Source organism: Podarcis tiliguerta, assembly GCF_965153285.1.
Source record: "Podarcis tiliguerta genome assembly, chromosome: 3".
NCBI classification, from domain to species: Eukaryota; Metazoa; Chordata; class Lepidosauria; order Squamata; family Lacertidae; genus Podarcis; species Podarcis tiliguerta.
In genome coordinates, this window is record NC_139536.1 from 77135000 (window position 1) to 77153033 (window position 18034).

The 18034-nt window shown below is 40.8% G+C and overlaps 2 protein-coding genes across 3 annotated transcripts in view; both read left to right on the forward strand.

The window, feature by feature from the left end:
• UBE2J1 (ubiquitin conjugating enzyme E2 J1) lies at positions 1-16391 on the forward strand. Its single transcript, XM_083433590.1, has 8 exons — positions 1-570; positions 6816-6889; positions 7131-7262; positions 8801-8885; positions 9402-9507; positions 10081-10210; positions 10646-10783; positions 12393-16391. Exons 1-8 carry the CDS (start codon positions 540-542, stop codon positions 12654-12656), a joined length of 960 nt encoding a protein of 319 aa, XP_083289716.1. The 5' UTR covers positions 1-539; the 3' UTR covers positions 12657-16391.
• The window catches only part of GABRR2 (gamma-aminobutyric acid type A receptor subunit rho2), a gene marked incomplete at its 5' end in the record, with an annotated part of 22402 nt that continues 19773 nt past the window's right edge, over positions 15406-18034 (forward strand). Inside the window, one exon of one of the 2 annotated variants that reach the window (XM_083433530.1) lies at positions 15406-15757. In XM_083433530.1, the coding sequence (XP_083289656.1) occupies positions 15567-15757 (191 nt within the window). The remainder of the gene's footprint in view (positions 15758-18034) is intronic. The other variant, XM_083433529.1, reaches the window with a different exon arrangement.

Sequence of the window (18034 nt, forward strand, 5' to 3'; positions counted from 1 at the left end):
GTGCGGTGTGTGTGTGTGTTTGTGTGTCTTCTCCTCTCCCCAATATACTACTAATGGGTGTAGAGAAGATCCTAACCCTCTTAGCGAGTGCTGAGCGGGTAGCTGGGGTTGTGGCAATTACTCCGGATTAGTTTACTCCGGATCAGTAAATGGAGGGGTGATGGGTCTTTGCAGTGCGGGTCAAGGGGAGGTGCCGGAGACGTGAACGAAGCGGCAGGGGCAAGCCGGGAGTGGCATCCTGAGGGCCGCCTGCCGCTGCCCCCTTTGGGAAGGCGAAGGAAAGGGGAGGCGGCTCCGTCCTCCTCCGAGTCGCCGCCGCCACGTCAGGGGGAGTTTCCCGGCAGCCTGCGAAGAAACGAAGGGCGGGCGGCTGCCTCCTCCTCCTCCGCCTCCCGCCCCTTCCACGGTCTCGCCTCGCCGCCGGCGTTGCTGTTCTCCGCCCGGCCGAAGGAACAAGCCTTACGTGGCCCCGGCGGAGTCCGGGAAGGGACGGGCGAAGGAGGGCGGGAGAGGGAAGAGGCATCGCGGGCGCCGCCGCCATGGAGACTCGCTACAACCTCAAAAGCCCCGGTGAGTTGTGGGGAAGGAGCGGTGGGAGAATTGCCAGGGGCTTCTTCTTCTTCTTTAAGGGAAGGGGCCCCGAGACGGTCCTTTCGTGGCCTTCCCTGGGAGATGGCACTGCGGGGGTTGGGATCCAGCATCACGCGAGCCCCTGGTTCGGATGCTCGGCTAGGCCAAGGCCACCGGCTCTCTCCCCGGCCTCCTCCGTCTTCTGCCGCAAAGTGCCTGGCAGGAGGAGTGGAGGGCGGGGGGAGTCATTTTGCTTTATGTATTATTATGGTTATGGCCCCTCAGTGGGTGCTGCTCTTGCGCTTCTTCCGCGATGCTTCAGCCCAAGGGAGACGTTTCTCTCGCCTCCTTCAGTTTCGATTCCCCAAGAGGGTGACGAGGAGACGGCTTGGAAAACAGAGGTTATTCGTGTCACTGGGGTGGGGGGAGGGTTGTTGTTGTTGTTTTGTCTTTCATTTGCTCAGGGTTGCGGGGGGGGGGCATTCCTGCCCCAGTCCAGAGCTCCCCACCCACAGCTCATCTCTTGTGGCTCCATAAGAATCCTCTGCGTCTATTTTGGATCAAGCATATTTCCGGTTCTTCTGGCACACGTGTACCTAACACTCATCTCCATATAAGCTTGCAGTGTGTGTGTGTGTGTGTGTGTGTGTGTGTTTTCTTGCCTGAAGGATGCTTGTTCTTAAATTATTATTTTTTAAAATCAGGGGATGGGGCAGGAAAAAACTCCACACCATCACACTGTCAGTTCACATGACCAAATTGGTATGCAGGTTGAGTTGCTCTGTTTGTCTTATGGTACATATACAGGAAGCTGTCTTCTACTGAGTCAGAACATTGGTCCCATATAGCTCAGCAGTATCTACACTGACTGGCAGCTGCTCTGCCAGATTTCAAATAGGGGCCTCTCCCATCCCTACCTAGGGATCTTAGGGATTGAACCAGGAACCTTCTCTGTGCAAAGGAGATGCTAGTCTGTTTAGTTACAGGTGAAAGGTGTTTAACTCTAGCTGCATACACAACACATTTATAGCACATTCTCTCCCTGCCCCCCCCCCAAATCCTAGGAACTGTAGTTCATTAAGGTTGCTAAGAATGACAGCTCTCTGAGGTGTGTACACAGCCTCAGTTCACATGTAATTTTGCCAGTGCAGTGTTATGAAAAGCTGTTTGAGCAGAGACATGGTAAATGAACACCTGAAGAAACAATCACAAGATCACTTAAGTATGTGGCAACCGCTATAGTCACAATTGATGTTGATAATGTGGAATTTGGTCAGACTCCAGCAGTGGTTGCCAGCCTTTTTGAGCCTGTGGACACATTTGCAGACTTGAGAAACTGTTATGGGCACCACACATGCACCACAACCATACAGAAACATGTGCACTCATACTCTCCCCACCCCATCCCACTCCCGACAGCAATTAGGCTTGAAAAAATGTTTTAACTCCCCCTTCCTCTAAGTCTAATTGGGGGGAAGCAATCTTCCTGGAGAGTGCAGCTGGCAAGGCAAGAGTTAATTATCCCTCCCCAGCTTCAAGGTCATGCCCAGTCAAGTCATGACTAGACTTGAAAAAGGCATTCTGTTGACTATAATAGAATATATATTTCAAGTGAAATTGCAACAGGGAATGGGGATTTAGCATGGGGGTCCATACTTGTGGAGGGTTTATTCTTCTTTCCCCAATTATAAAGGCGCCCCAATAAAAAAAATTTGGTGGGGGAACCTGGACCTTGTAGGCACTGGCAAAGGCTTCTGCAGGTGCACCTATGACTTCAATGATGGTGACTCATGCTCTAGTGTATTACATAATGGAATACATTGTGAATACTGAAGCTCCACACAATGGACACAACTAATTGCAACCTGGAAAGTAGCCATTTTGAAACTTTATTTATGTACTTCTAGTACAAGATGTAGTAGATTTTGATTTGCTAAATATTACCTGGCCAACATGGAAGTGGGAAGATTTTGAGTAGAAAACCATCCAAAGGGAAAGAGAGATGAACCTCCTATATCCAGCCACTTGTTTGTCTTTCCCTTAGATTGCAGCCTTTATGACTGTATTTTGTTATAGAAAAAAACTGCAAGGCAAACACATGTGACCAATCATCACATGCAGTTTGGCTAGTGGACCTTTTGAGCTTGTGGTAGCTGAGGCTTTGGTTAGTATGAGCTGTCTTTGGCTTCCCTGCCATAGGCTCATACTCCCATACATAGGCTCATAGGAAAAGCTGCTGCTCAGCATGTGCTGAGCTCAGATCTGATTAGCTTTTGTACTCAATCCCCACTGTGATTTTTAAGACTGTTTGTGCCTGCATGGAAATAGCTGATATAGACTGAGCTTAGCAGCTGCCAGATTTCACATGAACCTTTGAGCCAAGGTGGTGGTAGGTTCTTTCTAGTCTGACTGAAAGAAAAGATTATATGCTGCTACCATAGGCCTAGAATATTGTTTCAAATGAACCCTCTGTTTGGATATCCTTTATGCACTCGCTGCCTTCAGTGTATCCAGTACTTTATGAAGTGTATGTTGCAAGGAAGTCTGCAGTCACACAGTTCTCAAAAGTTCTCAGAACACCCACAATTTGTGGTAGCATGGAGGACCACAAAGCTTACTTAAATCATGATGCTTTCTGGGTGACAAATGAATGCATTTGAGACATACCTGAAAATGTAATGGCATTTTGTATCTGAAATGGGTTTTTAATGTTTAGTATACCAGAGGTAGGGAACCCTGACTGACTTAAGGTCATTGCTTTCAGTGGGTCTACTTTGAATAAGACGTGATTGGATGCAACATTCTGGTGTCTGGAAGACAGTGGGTGTTGCTAGAAACAAGAGTGGGCAAAGCAAGGGATGTGATTCTTAACTTTGTACAGTAGGCTGCATTCCATTCCCAAAACAGTCAGAAATTTCTACTCATGCAACTCTCCTCATACTTCATCCAGGCATGAGGCAGTATCACAGCTCACAAACATATTCCAGCCAAGCAAAAGCTCTCAAGGAGAGTGCAGAGCAGTGGTGACTGTGGCCTGGGGAAAGTCCTGAGAACTGGACAGAGAGGCCTGGTGGGTCACATTCAGCCTCTTGCCAGAAATATTGGAAGTACCTAAGTACAATTTTTTTAAAATTGAACTCTTCTGCAATACAGCCTTCACAGTCAGTGCTCATTCCTCTACATGGTTCTCTGCATTTAATATACCCTACACAGTTACCAAGGAATATGGTAAGTCCTGCACTGAAGGCAGCCCTGTTTAGGAAAGCTTTTAATGTTTAACAGACTATTGTATTTTAATATTTTGTTGGAAGCTGCCCAGAGTGGCTGGGAAACCCAGCCAGATGGGCGGGGTATAAATAATTTTTTATTATTATTATTATTATTATTATTATTATTATTATTATTATTAAACACAGTTAATTCTGAGTAATTGCACAGAGGATTCCTTTGTGACTAGCTCCAGAGTAGACACTATACAGAGTAGAATGCAAAGTTGCATTCTTGTCCTTCACAGTTCAGATGTGATTAGGCACTTCACTTTTCATACATATAGATTAATGTTTAAAGGATAGCTCAGTGCAAATATCTTCCTTGCCCCCGGCAATTACGGTAATTGGAATTGTTCTCTTCCCCTGTATACTCAACTCAGTCAAGATAGGATAGAAGAATGAACGAATGGAACATTTCAAGGGAGATATAAGAATAGAGACAAAGAGTAGACATACTTTTTTTAAAGCTGAATATAAATTTCATGCCTGCAAGTCATAAGAGTATTAGTCAAAGTCACTATTGAATAAATGTATTTCAGGGTTATTGTGCAGATTTATAGAAATGTGTATACTATACTTTGTTTCAAGCTTAAGATGGTGATAAAGGAAGATATTGCAGACTTAATTAGATTAGAACTATATTAGGTTACACTGAAGCCTGCTGGGACAAAGAAGCAATAAATTATGGCAACCACTTTGGAAATACAAAACTGCACTTAAATCATGACTGACTAATCCCTTCAGAGTCAGAAACGAGAAGCAAAGAAAAACATGTGTCCTTGTGTTTAATAAATAAAATAATAAGAAATTTGTCTTTGTTTATGCATATACACTGCATTAAACAGTCTGATAGGTAAATGGCCCAATGCTTGCTTAAGATTTTTTTTTCTTCACAAGAATGATAAAAGTATTATTTACTGCGTATTTTTAAAATCACGATACTGTTTTGGCATTGCGGGCATGTCATCTGCTACAGGGGTCTAAAGGTAAAGGGACCCCTGACAGTTAAGTCCAGTTGCAAACGACACTGGGGTTGCGGCGCTCATCTTGCTTTACAGGCCAAGGGAGCCGCCGTTTGTCCGCTCCGCAGACAGTTTTTTCCGGGTCATGTGGCCAGCATTACTAAGCCGCTTCTGGCGCAACAGAACACCGGCACCAGAGCAGCGCACGGAAATGCCCTTTACCTTCCCACTGGAGCTGTACCTATTAATCTACTTGCACTTTTTGGCGTGCTTTTGAACTGCTAAGTTGGCAGGAGCTGGGACCGAGCCATGGGAGCTCACCCCATTGCGGGTATTCAAACCGCCGATCTTTTGATCGGCAAGCCCAAGGCTCAGTGGTTGAGACTACAGCGCCACCAGCGTCTAGGGATCTAGGGTGGAGCTAAAACTGCACTCCATCCTGATAGGGTCCTTCTAATCAAATGCTTGCCAATGGCTGGAGATGAAAGTACTCCAGTGAAATATAATAATGACCACTATCGAAATTTGTTTTCAAAGGATTGTGCCTGAGTCTTTATATTTGTTTAATGTATAATTTTAGGTGGCCTGTTAAAATTTCATATTTTGTAATCTATAAAATGAAGGTGGGAGTGTTTTTAATCCAGTAGGTGGCAGCCTTCTCTTTAAGGTGAAGTGACGTTCGGATGTTAGCAGTCCAACTTACATAAATTGTGAAAAGCAAAACGGTTCATCAGTATTGCTCAGAAGCTCTTGTCCTTGCCTTGCTCATTTGCCCTTGCAAAGCCTGCTTCTTGCCCTTGCCATTTCAAAAATTATTATATTAGAAATGTTATTATATACACTTATTTTAGTAGTAACTGAGTCTGGTGAATTGCATACTAAATCCGTGGCGCATGTCTACATGAATATGTGTTTGAAACAGGGGCATTAGATTAGAATAAAGATAAATCTGATGGATAATTATGGTTAAGATCCATACAACTTAGTTTGGTGTTCTACGCTTCCATCAGTTTTTTTTCCAGGCCTCTTATTGCAGCCCCTCATTCCCACCCCTTTCTCTGAAAAGCTTCTGAAGGTCAGCCGTTTGGCATAACATTTGAACTCAGACTAAAGGAGATCTCAACAATCCCTTTATGCATAGATCCTCTTTAAGCACATGGCTTTTTAGATCCCAGACAATTGCTTTGTTTTCTGTCACTTTGGACTGGATATGTAACCTACTTTGATTTTACAAATGTACTTGGAAGCACCTTTCTCCTTAAAAAAAAAAAAATCTTCCTTTGAGATACATACAAATATATTTACTGAAATAATAAACCTTCACATTTCTTCAGTTTTTCTCCTTTTTCAGATGGGTGACTGAACTTCAAAACACCTGTTCTGTCTTACTGCCTTTTAATTGATATATTCTATTATTTCTTGCTATATTAAAACTTCATGTCTTGTTTTGCTGTTCTCTTTTCCACCCCAGCCATCCCAAAGCAGCTGAGGCAGGATCTTCCACCACCTTGGGATGAGCGAGAGGCACGGGTGGGCTGCCTCTCCCTTGGGGAGAGAGAAGCAGCCCATTAGTGCTCCCCCCCCCCCCCCCGGTCCCGAGGCAGCGGAGGCAGTTTCTGCTGCTGCCTGGAGACAGGCAAGGGGGACTGGTGAGGCTCAGCTGGGGTGCAGGAGTGCTTCTTTGAGCCATCTCACCCCCCAGCTGAGCAAGCCCCATGTCCCACCAGCGTGCTCAAGCTGGATAGACATGGGGCTTGTTGAAGCAGAGGGAAGAACAAGGTGTATTGTGTCTTGGCGATGCAGCTTGTTTCTCCATCTGCAACAGTATGAGGGCAGACCATGATGTTGGTTTCACTCAGCGGTATATCGCTGGTGAAAGCACCACCTCTCCTGAGTTCCTCTGCCCTAATACCGGTCCTGAGCAATATATAGATATATCGCCTAGGCCTATTGGCTATAAGTTTTTGATACTGAAATCACTTACAGTGGTTTTTTTCTTTTTCTTTTCTTTCAGCTGTAAAACGTTTAATGAAAGAAGCTGCAGAACTGAAGGATCCAACAGACCATTATCATGCACAGCCCTTAGAGGTTAGCATGTGGCCATTCTGATAAATAAATTCACAACAGCAATGCCTACCTTGATCAGTCTGTCTTTCATTGTATTTGCAGTTATTGTGAAAAGCACATTGAGCTGGTTTGACTATAACACTAAGCCCATGGCTTAGCATGAATATGTGAGGGCTCCCAGATTGTGGCCTCTGTTCTCCCCCATCATGTCCTCCTGTTGCTATTATATTCAATGTATTTCTGTATATTTGGTTGCTTGTAGGACAATCTTTTTGAGTGGCATTTCACTGTCAGAGGTCCTCCAGATTCAGATTTTGATGGTGGAGTTTATCATGGAAGAATAGTACTACCACCAGAGTATCCTATGAAACCACCAAGTATTATTCTCTTAACGGTAAGATTGTTTCTCAGCCATTCATAACAGCATAAGCACTTGTTAGATCTACATCAGAAATTTGGTTTCCTTAAATGATATTTTTAAAAAGGTGTAAGCAAATATAGACCCCTGGTTTTTTGGCCTTTCTCTTTGTATCCAGTTAGGCAAACTGGAACTTCACTTCTAGACTTTATGCAGGGAGCATTAGAAAGGTCCCAAAAAAATTGAATTGTGTTCGGTTCTGAACTCTGTGAGGCATTTTGTTTAGGGTGTTTTGAGAAATGGAATGTTTTAAGTGATTTGGAGAAGGCTTGGCAACAGTAGAATATGCTCAGTACCATTCAGGATTTTTCTCCTATTTGTTTTGAGAGTTTTAATAGTTACATTTAAAAAAAAAAAGGATTTGTGTCCACTAGTCTTCAAAACACCACTACTGTTTTTTGTTCAGTTTACTGTATAACGTAACAAAATTACTAGTTATGTATTTTCCACTATTCCTAATATTTGAAGCTGTTTTTCATTGCATGCACCAAGAATGCTACATACATCAAAACAATTTCCTCCTTGTGTGAGGGGGTGGGGTGGGGTGGATGTGTGCCTAATTGTGTTTAGTTGCTATGATTAGTAACTGTAGGCTAGGACTGGATTACCTTGATATTTTGGTCAATAAATTAAACTGGAGGAGCATTTTGATGTGACTTAGAGCAGCCTATGTGACTGCAGTCCTGTTGGTTATGCGGATTGTTTAGACAAACAGAGACACAACATGGACTGAAGATGAGATCTTGAGAGAATCTGATGTATTCAAAGAAGAGCAAACTGTATCAGGGCTATCTATCTCCAGATCTCCTGCCTATCTGGCTGGGTTTCCGCAGCCACTCTAGGTGGCTTACAACATATATAAAAATACAACTAAAAACAAAATTTCCTATACAAGCAACAAACAAACTAATAAATCAATAGAAAACAACAACAACAACCAGTTTATAACAACAACAAGAACCACCAGTTTACAGTTATGCCCAAATTAAGATAACCACCAACTCCAACTAAACATTTAACTAACACCAACCTGACAAAAACAAAACAGAGGAACGAAAATTAGAACCACAAAAAACTTTTTTGCCAGTTGCAGCAAACCAAGAGTTGTTCCTGCGTGGCCTTCCAGTGAGCCGCTTTTAGCTGTTCAGGGTGAATCTGGGTCCTGCCCCCTAGACCAGGTGGAAATGGGCCTTGCGGCAGGGAGCGGTCTTCCTTCCAGCACTCATGTTTGTGCGAGTTCCTCTTTTAGAGGTGGTTTGGATAAACCTTTGACTGTAGTTTCATCAATCATTGAGAATACTCTGTTCTTTGAGCACGACTAAAACAATTCTGCTATAGCTGAGACTTCAAGTTTCTTTTCAGTAACATTCAATTATAGAATGTTGACTGTACAGTTGTACAGTATTCCAAAGATACTGTACTCTCTTCAAACTAGTTGAATCTTGCTTATGAAAATGGTTTGATTTACATAGTATTATTTTTCTTTATCTTTCTTTCTTATGTGCCCATTTAAGGCTAATGGCAGGTTTGAAGTGGGAAAGAAAATTTGCTTAAGCATCTCAGGGCATCATCCTGAAACATGGCAACCATCATGGAGCAGTAAGTATCAGCTATTGTTGGCAGCAAAGGGCCTCAGTACACAAGTACAGTGTTACCTCGGTTTAAGAACAGTCCTGTTTATGAATGATTTGGTTTACAAGCTCCACAAAACCAGAAGTAGTGTCCTGGTTTGTGAACTTTTACCTTGGTCTAAGAACAGAATCTGTATGGCGGAAGGTAGCAGTGGGAGGCCTCATTAGGGAAAGCATGCCTCGGTTTAAGAACGGTTTCGGTTTAAGAACAGACTTCTGGAACGGATTAAGTTTGTAAACCGAGGTACCACTGTAAGATCGCTGTGCTACATTCAACAGCAGATCTTTCCTTTTAAATGTTATGTGACATTCCTGCTTCTCTTCAGGCATGTGTTGGACATTGGGGGCAGGATTTAATATATTTTGCATCACCTTGGGCTTATTTTTTAAAAAAATTACCTGTTATAAATTTGTACGTTAAGTAGTTTTCTCCCCCTCCCCTATTTAGTACTTAACCTGCACCCCTCTTCTTTTTTGATCACAGTAAGAACTGCATTGCTTGCTATTATTGGATTTATGCCAACGAAAGGGGAGGGAGCCATAGGGTCTCTAGACTATACCCCTGAGGAAAGAAGAGCACTTGCTAAGAAGTAAGGGTTTGCTTTTGTTTTTGTGACTAATTTTTTTTTATGTTGAATCTTATTTCTGAATCTTATTCCCATGTTCCTCTTAAGTTGGCTAGGTAAATCATATTATTTGCTCAGTGTATAATGCTCAGTATGTTACATTGCATTCATAAGCATATTTACTCAGAAGTTTGTCCCACTTTGCTCAGGATGGTCACCTTCATTTATTTTGTACATTCTGTTCTCAGCTTAGAGGACAATCCTATGAATGCTTACACTGAACATCTGGATTTGCCTCTGAATAAACATGCAATGGATCAGGTGTCAGCTATTCTTATTTTTGCGTGTTCTTTATTACATAAATACTTAAGAGCAAAACATTTAGACACTTGTGTTTTGTTTTCTTACCACAAATATGTTATTGTCAAGAATGCACCATGGAGCTAATAGATGGCAAAATTTAATAGCAATTGTGCTGGTAGATCTATGGCAGACGTTATAATTTCATACATGTGTATATTCATTAAGAATGCTGGATATTTTGATCACTGTTGGTGGTTCAATTAAATTAGTGTATAAACTTTTGTTACTTTCCAGGTCTCAGGATTTCTATTGTGAAGGATGTGGATCACTTATGAAGGAAGCCCTCTTGCCAGTAACATCTGGAAGTGCTTCAAGCCAAGCTGATAAAGAGGCTAAGGAACTTGCCAGGCAAATTAGTTTCAAGGTTGTTTAACTATTTGCTGTTTCCCCCCCTCCCCAGTTAATTTGAATAGGACCATACCTAGAGTAGGTTGGTTGGTGCAGCTAGCCAGGTCACAGTTCACTTGGAAAGAATGGAGCAGCAGTAGTTGATTGATTATGTGGTGGGTTGGCCATACTGCTGTATTTATGGCTTCACAGTTTCTTCGGTGGGTTTCAGAATTATTGGTTGTACTGTGCTTTGGTAACCAAATGATGTAAGCATCGCAGCTGAGGTCCAGAATTTCAGGCATAAATTGAGAAGACACTTGCTCTGGAAATAACATTGCACACAATGTGTGTGCACTTGTTTAATAACAATTGAATAAATAATGCTAGAGAAGAGAGAAGATGCATTATATAACATGCCTGATTAGAGTTTTTAACTGATGTACCATTTGTGCTGTTTTGTCCTTTTAAGGCTGAAGTTAACTCATCTAGGAAATCTGTTGCTGAACCTGCAGACTTATCGGGATTTAACCACTTGCCCAGTTCACCTGAACACCAACAACAAGAAAGTACAACTCCAGCATTCCAGGACACCACCCCCAATGAAGTGGTAGGTGTTTCATAAATCTGAGAAAAACAAATGAAGGCAAAGACTTAGAAAATCCAAATAATATTGGTAGAATGTCACTTTAGAGCATTTTTAAAAGCTTATTAGCATTCCAGTAAAACTACTATTGCTGAAGTCCTGTCACCTTCCTTTACTCATCTGTTGCCTTTTGTCACTGCAGCTCTATGCAGATTTACCTGAGAGTAAGTTCCTTTAAATTCAATGAAGTTTATATCTTGATAGACATAAGTAGGTTTTTACTGTGTATGGCTTTTCAGAGCTGTTGGCCCATAGAAAATCCTTTTCGTCAGTTATTTTAGTTCTGACCTTGCTTACTATATTATTTTAACTTTTCTATCAAAATCCAATTTAAACATCTTCGTAAGCTAAGGAGATATATATATATAGAGAGAGAGAGAGAGAGAGAGAATATCCTGCCTTTTCGAATCTAAATGGTCCTTGTACAGAAGGTAATTTATTTGGAGCAGTGATATGGACTTGCCCCCAGAGCCACACTTGTTTTTTCCCTAAGCCTGAGAGACTTATATAAACCAAAGCAAATAGAGGCCCTGCTCTTTAGTGATTTGCAGCTTTTATTCTATTAAATATGCTTATCATGTTCCTTTTTGTTTATAATCTCTCAAGTAAATTTGACTACATAAAGGGCAGTATTAATTCTGACCATTTTAAATAATTGTTTGCTTAATTATGACATATTAATATAGCCAAGAAGAGTGCTTATATAACCCATCCACTTTGGAAGTAACTGAGGCCTGGTATTGTGACAGGGCAGCTGCTTCTATGACTGCTGTGGATGCAATCTAAATTCACGGACAAATTGTAGACAAATCCCAGTTAAGCTTGTGTGTGTGTGGTGTGTGTGTGTTTTAAAGGTTGATGGAGCTGCAGATTGGTTTTTAAAAATCCTGTCAAATCGCGTCAGACCATCTGTTGCTTGGTGATGAGTATTTTCCAGCTATTTAGAAATACAGGCATGCTAATATTATGCAGATTTCCCCATCAGTTTTCCTTCTGTCAGATTCTTACAGAGTTTGTGATTTGATTCCTGCCCCCCTGCAAGTTTCATAGTTCTTGAGTGTATGGTTTGTCTTCTTAAGCATATCCATTTCACTCACCAGTAATATTAATTGTATTTTGTGCTGAGAAGGGGGGAAAGTCAATAATAGTTTGATTAACCTCGTTTTAGATGACTTTGTTTTCATCTAGCAGCTCACTAGTTTTATTCCATTTGTTGGGTCATCAGAATGAGTGACACACATAAAACAAACTTCCACACTTCACACTATGTCATGGTTCAGCACAGGGATGATCATGTTGGACTCCAACTCCCATCAGCCAGCATGTTCAGTGGTCAAGAGATTATGGGTACAACAGGCTAGCCACTCTTGGTTTAGCACGCCATTCCAGTTCATGCACAACCCTGAACCAGTGTGATGTAGTGGGTAGAGGGTTGATCTAGGAACTGGGTGATCAGAGTTCAAATCCCCTTTCACCCATGAAGCTCACTGGGCAGCCTCAGTGAAGTTGCCAAGCTGCATTTTGTTTCCATTCCATTCTGTTCTATTAAAGCCAGAATCTTTATTTTTTTTAGTCTGAAAATCAGACCAACTCAGCCAGCTCAAGTCAAGAACAACATAACCAGCCTGCATCAAATAATACTTCTATGAGCCCTCGCCAGCGGCGTGCACAGCAGAGGAGGGTGCCAACTTCAACCAACTTCAATCAGGTTCAGCAGCCAAGGGTCAACACAAACCACATGGGCTCAAATGCGCTGATTCTCCTCCTTGTTTTAGCACTGGCAGCTCTTATATTTAGGCGTATATATCTAGCCAATGAGTATATATTTGAATTATGAGTTTTGGTCATTTAAAAAAAACTGTGACTTGAATTCTTTATTAAAATGTTCTATGTTGGATATGTCATGAGGATTGTTTACATGAAATTACTTTTTGTATTTACTCACTTTACGTCTGAATTTAATGTATCATGAGGTACATTAATACCTGCAAGAAAAGCACACCTTGATATTGGTGTGAACATGGACTATTAATGATTAATACAAACTGAGCATATAACCTGAGAGATGATGTACAGGATATATATCTGCATTAGCAGGATATTTAAGGAGTGAGAGGGCTGAATGCATCACTTGTGAGCTTTGGTGGGTAATTTTAACTGATAGACACATAAAATTGTGGTTTAATGCTATGTGGCAACATAAATAATTATTATTTTCAAGTGTGTCTATAAAAAAATTGCCTGAGAAAGAACTTCTTAAATTGAAGAGCAGGTATACTTGCATAGTAAATATTACAAAACTGAGCAGGGAGGGGAAGTTGTTGATATTTTGTAAGTACATTTATTTCCTACACAACAAATTTGGGGAGGGGGGAATCCCTTAGATTGTAGGGTTTTTATCCTCTGTGAAAAAGAGGGACCAGAACGTTGTTTGCTTTTCTTTTTAGTTTTAATTTTCCAGAAATTAGGATAATCTTTTGTGAGGTTTGAATGTCATTTTCTAATATTCAATTGTGTATATTTTGCTTTTTTAAATTTGAAGATCCTGGAAATAGTTATAAATATGTAATATTTACCCAGAGCTTATTGACTGTGACTTATTCCAGAAATATATATAATGCATTGAGATGATTGTTTCATGGGCCCATCATTTAATGAAAAACTCATTAAAGCATTTTCAAAACCCATAAGCAAAAACAAGATATTTTAATCTAACATCATCTATGAAATCTACCTAGTGCCAAAAAAGACCCCTGAAATAGAGTGAAGACTCAGTATGCGTGGAAGCTCCTTTGTCCAATGGGCTTTCCCAACCACTCCAACTCACCAAAAGCCACTCCTTTTGTAAGAAATCCATTTCAGCTGATTTGAGACATCTTCACACACACACCCATACCATGCTGCTCTGGAAGATCTTTGACCTCCAGCAGTGACTGTTCAGGATGCAAAGGTGTTGCAGAGGTAGGCAAGGGCAAGAAAATCCCCTTTCCAGGGTATTTCTCTGTATCTTGCCTAGTGTAATTTGCTTTTAAAAGTATCATTCTGGGCAGACTCCTGCCTGAGAAAATAAAATTTTTAAATGTTTTTCCCCTTGACACAATATGCAACAATTTGTTGTGGGTCCTCACTTGTCTAAACTAATAGTAAACTCAGTTCTCCGAGCGCTGCTCCTTGTGTAGCCAGAGGAACGAAGCAGCAGCCCCAGAGTTTGCAGAAGTACAATATACTTTAGTAGGGAAAGCCATAGGAGTGGAATTCTTCCAAAAACAGACCAATGAGGATTAAAGATGCTCGTAAAAATGGACATAGGATGCTGGCTGACTGCTGTAGGAAAGGGGGAATGGAAAACGGGGGGGGGGGGGGAATAGAATGGACTGGCTTAAAACATGAACACGAGCACACTGTACTGCAATATTTGGTTGTGAGTTCCACTTGTAGTGCTATATGCATGCTATAGAATATGCGGCTTTAAAAAATTGCCCTTAGAACAATCAAGGTCAAGTCTGGTCCCTGTAATATAACACATAATCTTGGCCTCAGATATGGAGATGCCACATCAAAGTGGAAGCTACACAACTATTAATATTCAAATCTCACGAAGCCAAATTATTCCTTGAATTTGCTTATCACATAGAAATGCAAGTGGCGCTGCCTGGCTATGCAGTGATTCAAAACAACTCTGACTAAATAACATTTTATTTTGAAAACAAGGGATTGTTAAAGTTGGCATTTAACTTCTCATTTTAATCTTTGAGGTCCTGAGAACTGTTGTAGTAGCTAGACTCCAGAAATCTGCATTTTAGAAGCTATCTCACTGTACAGCCTTAGGGAAGCCACCACACTCTCCCAGCCTCAGTCATCCATGTGCAATATGTTAATAAAAACTGGTCTACCTTATGGAGTTGCCCCAAGGATGACAGAAATAGTGAGTGTATAGAAAGTGTTTGAAAATTAAAGCTCAAAATGTACTGCATAAGCATTACCTGCATTCATTATGACATTTCAGGATCAGAAACCAACTGTGAGTGCTCTAAAGACAAACAATTTAAGCCATTTCACTTATTTTGTTAACAATCTAGCATTTTCCTCCTGTTAAAGAAAATGGCACTTGATTTGTTACTTATCAGTTTAAGGTATAGTGCTTTTCAAGCAGACCTCACACAGCGGTTTACAAAAGATTATTTACGAGCATTGATTAAAAATATGATAAAACTGAAAGACTATGATTTTAAAAAGCAGAGTGAACAGACTCTGTTTGCACGCTGGCAGCTCTTTTATATGGCTAACTTAACTACAAGATCACAAACTCTACAGTAGGGTAACACTAGGCTATGTTTGCTGCATCATGAACATGTAAGCACCTGCCTCTCATTGAAGAATGCTCTCTGTAAGGCACACAGTCTATCCAGCCTCCCTAATAAAAAACAGAGAGAGATGGTTTTGCACAGTCTGGCAGAGGATTGTGCAATTCCGAGATTAGTGGCTAGAACAAAACTGGCAGATGGAGTTGCATTCTTTTTATCCAATGGCTTTCTGCAAAAACACTCGTTTAGGACCCAGTGGAAATGTTGCCAGATAGGACTAACTTCTTCATGAGTAATGGCCAATCCCTGAGCAGCAAGGAAAGGAAGAGCTCTGAGTAGGAAGCCCTGGAAAGCAGGTTTAAAATATTAAAGCAGAAAAGCAGTTTTCTTTCTAACAATGATCACACTGATAAATGTGAGATTCTGGAGATGCAGCTGATTCAATGTTTAAACCAGCGTGTACTTACACGGCAGGCGGTTACAGAACTGAAGGACAGTGGAGCAGTGATTCCCACGGAATGCCTTACAATTTTGCAAAACTAATTTTGCTGATCTTTTGTTTGTTCTTCCTTGTGGAGAGCAGAAAGCACAGGAAAAGGAGATGGACAGGACAAGTAGAGCTGCCGCAAATAAGGTAAGGAGTAGCTAAAATAACTGATCACTTGCTCAGTTTTCACTATATATTTTCACCAGGAAAATGCTCAATACGTGTAGTTCTGCTGTATATTGCATGGTGTGCCTGAAAAGTACACTCACTATAACTGCTGGTGTGAGAGAGAGGTAAAACTCTAGTTCCCCGAATAATACTAAATTGCATTACTGCTTTGAGAGCTATTATAATGATTCTTTTCCCAAGAATTTTAAAAGATAATGTGATTATGGAATAGATTCTCAGACATGAACATTAAATATTGAAATTGCATCAACTGCTCTGTTACTTCAAAACAACCCATAGGGCTACTTTTTATCTTGACCAAAGCCTATTGTAGATCTGAAGGTATAAAATATGAGACATAAAATATACTTCTCTAAATATCTTGCCTGTATCAGTTTCAGGACGTGCTCCCTGAAATCATGCATGTCTACTCAGAGAGAAGAACTCTTAGTTCAGTGGTTCTTATTACTAAATAGATGTGCAGAGGATTACAGCTTTTCTGTTTTATTTGTTTGGCGTTGGGCTTGTTGTTTTGTTGGTTAAACATCTATTTTTCTTTATGTATAAATGCCTAATACTCATATTTATAAATTCTACCTTTTGTTGTTGCAAATTATTTGGTGAGCCTCACTTTTTTTTTAGTACTGTAAGCATGTACCAAACAGCTAAAAGGTCTTAGTAAAGTTTTATCAGATTTAATATCATAGAGCATGGTGAATGGTTTATATGAGAAAAAGATAATCTCCCCCAAACTGCTAAGCAACCCCAAGTATATATTATCCATTTTTATACTGAGTTATGTCATCCAGTGAACCGCATCTTACAGGACCATTTGCCTGGTTAAGACCTTATAAACAAAGTTGGGTTAATCCGTCTTATTAAATGGAAACACTGTGACCTTCATCTTTTTATTAGTTGTGTTTTCTTCAGCCTGACACTGTGAACTTAGAGCATGTTGCTCTCAAGCTTTGCACATGAAGTGATTACTAACTTCGTCCCACTGGGTAAGAGATTCACAATGGATGAGCTGATTTATTTTATTGGACTGCCATTGTTGGTGGAAGATTACATTCTCTCCAGCAAAACTAGTTCACCTCATGTTACTGGCCTCATTCTCTTGCCTTCCTGTGACATTTACAGTCCAAATCTTTACTGTGCAAGTAATTGGGAATGTTGTTGATTACAAAGACTGATCAATTCTTTGCTGTTTAGGAAAGAATTTAAGACAGCATTTATATCCTGTTTTTCAAAGGGGAAAAAAGCCTTCACAAAGCAGCTTGTTAATAATTCAGATTTGAAATGTTACAACATGGTGCAATCCTCCAAGCAGGGTCCGTTGTTTTTAGATGGACTCACACAGAGGTCCCATCAACCTCTGCTTAACTCAATGGTGCACTGCTGGCTTGACTTTCACCCTTTATATTAAAACCTGCAGGACCATACTTATCCATACAGGTCCCCAGGAAGGGCCTACAGATGCATAAATGGGCACGGGATTCTTGTTCATAGTTTTGCACAATTTAAGGTTCCTAAGAGCTGACTCCTCAGTACATTTTTCTTTTTATGGAGGAATACCTTTTGGTGTGAAACAACATCTACCCTTTGCAGAATTTTAAAAATGAGAATAAACAGCTTTAACATACCATTTATATGTGGGATTGTGCATATTGTTTAATATCATTCATTCAACTATCAGAAACGAAGTAACATGGTCACGGATGAGAGTTCTAGTCCCATCAACACATGGAGCACCACAGCTTCTCCAGCCATGCTGCAAATAATGTATGATGATAATATAATAATAATAATAATAATAATAATAATAATAATAATAATAATAATAATAATAATAATATATTTGTACCCTGGCTATCTGACTGGGTTGCCCCAGCCACTCTGGGTGTCTTCCAACAAAACATAATTAAAAAATCAAATGTTAAAAACTTCCATATACAGGACTGCATTCAGATGTCTTCTAAAAGTTGTATAGTCATTTATCTCCCTGACATCTGATGGGAGGGCATTCCACAAGGCGGGCGCCACTACTGAGAAGGCTCTCTGCCTGGTTCCCTCTCACTTCACTTCTTGCAGTGAGGGAACCACCAGAAGGCCCTTGGAGTGTCCAGGCTGAATGATGGGGGTGGAGGGGCTCCTTTGGCTGTATAGCACTGAGGCCGTTTATGGCTTTAAAGATCAGCACCAACACTTTGAATTGTGCTCAAAAATGTACTGGGAGCCAGCAAAGTTAGGTGGTTA

What these genes read in the sequence shown, in the direction of transcription:
- UBE2J1 (XM_083433590.1), top strand. Translation starts at nt 540, where the DNA reads ATGGAGACTCGCTACAACCTCAAAAGCCCCG. An exon ending in CTACAACCTCAAAAGCCCCG is followed by an intron (nt 571 to 6,815) that starts GTGAGTTGTGGG and finishes CTTTTCTTTCAG; the next exon opens with CTGTAAAACGTTTAATGAAA. An exon ending in CAAGTATTATTCTCTTAACG is followed by an intron (nt 7,263 to 8,800) that starts GTAAGATTGTTT and finishes TGCCCATTTAAG; the next exon opens with GCTAATGGCAGGTTTGAAGT.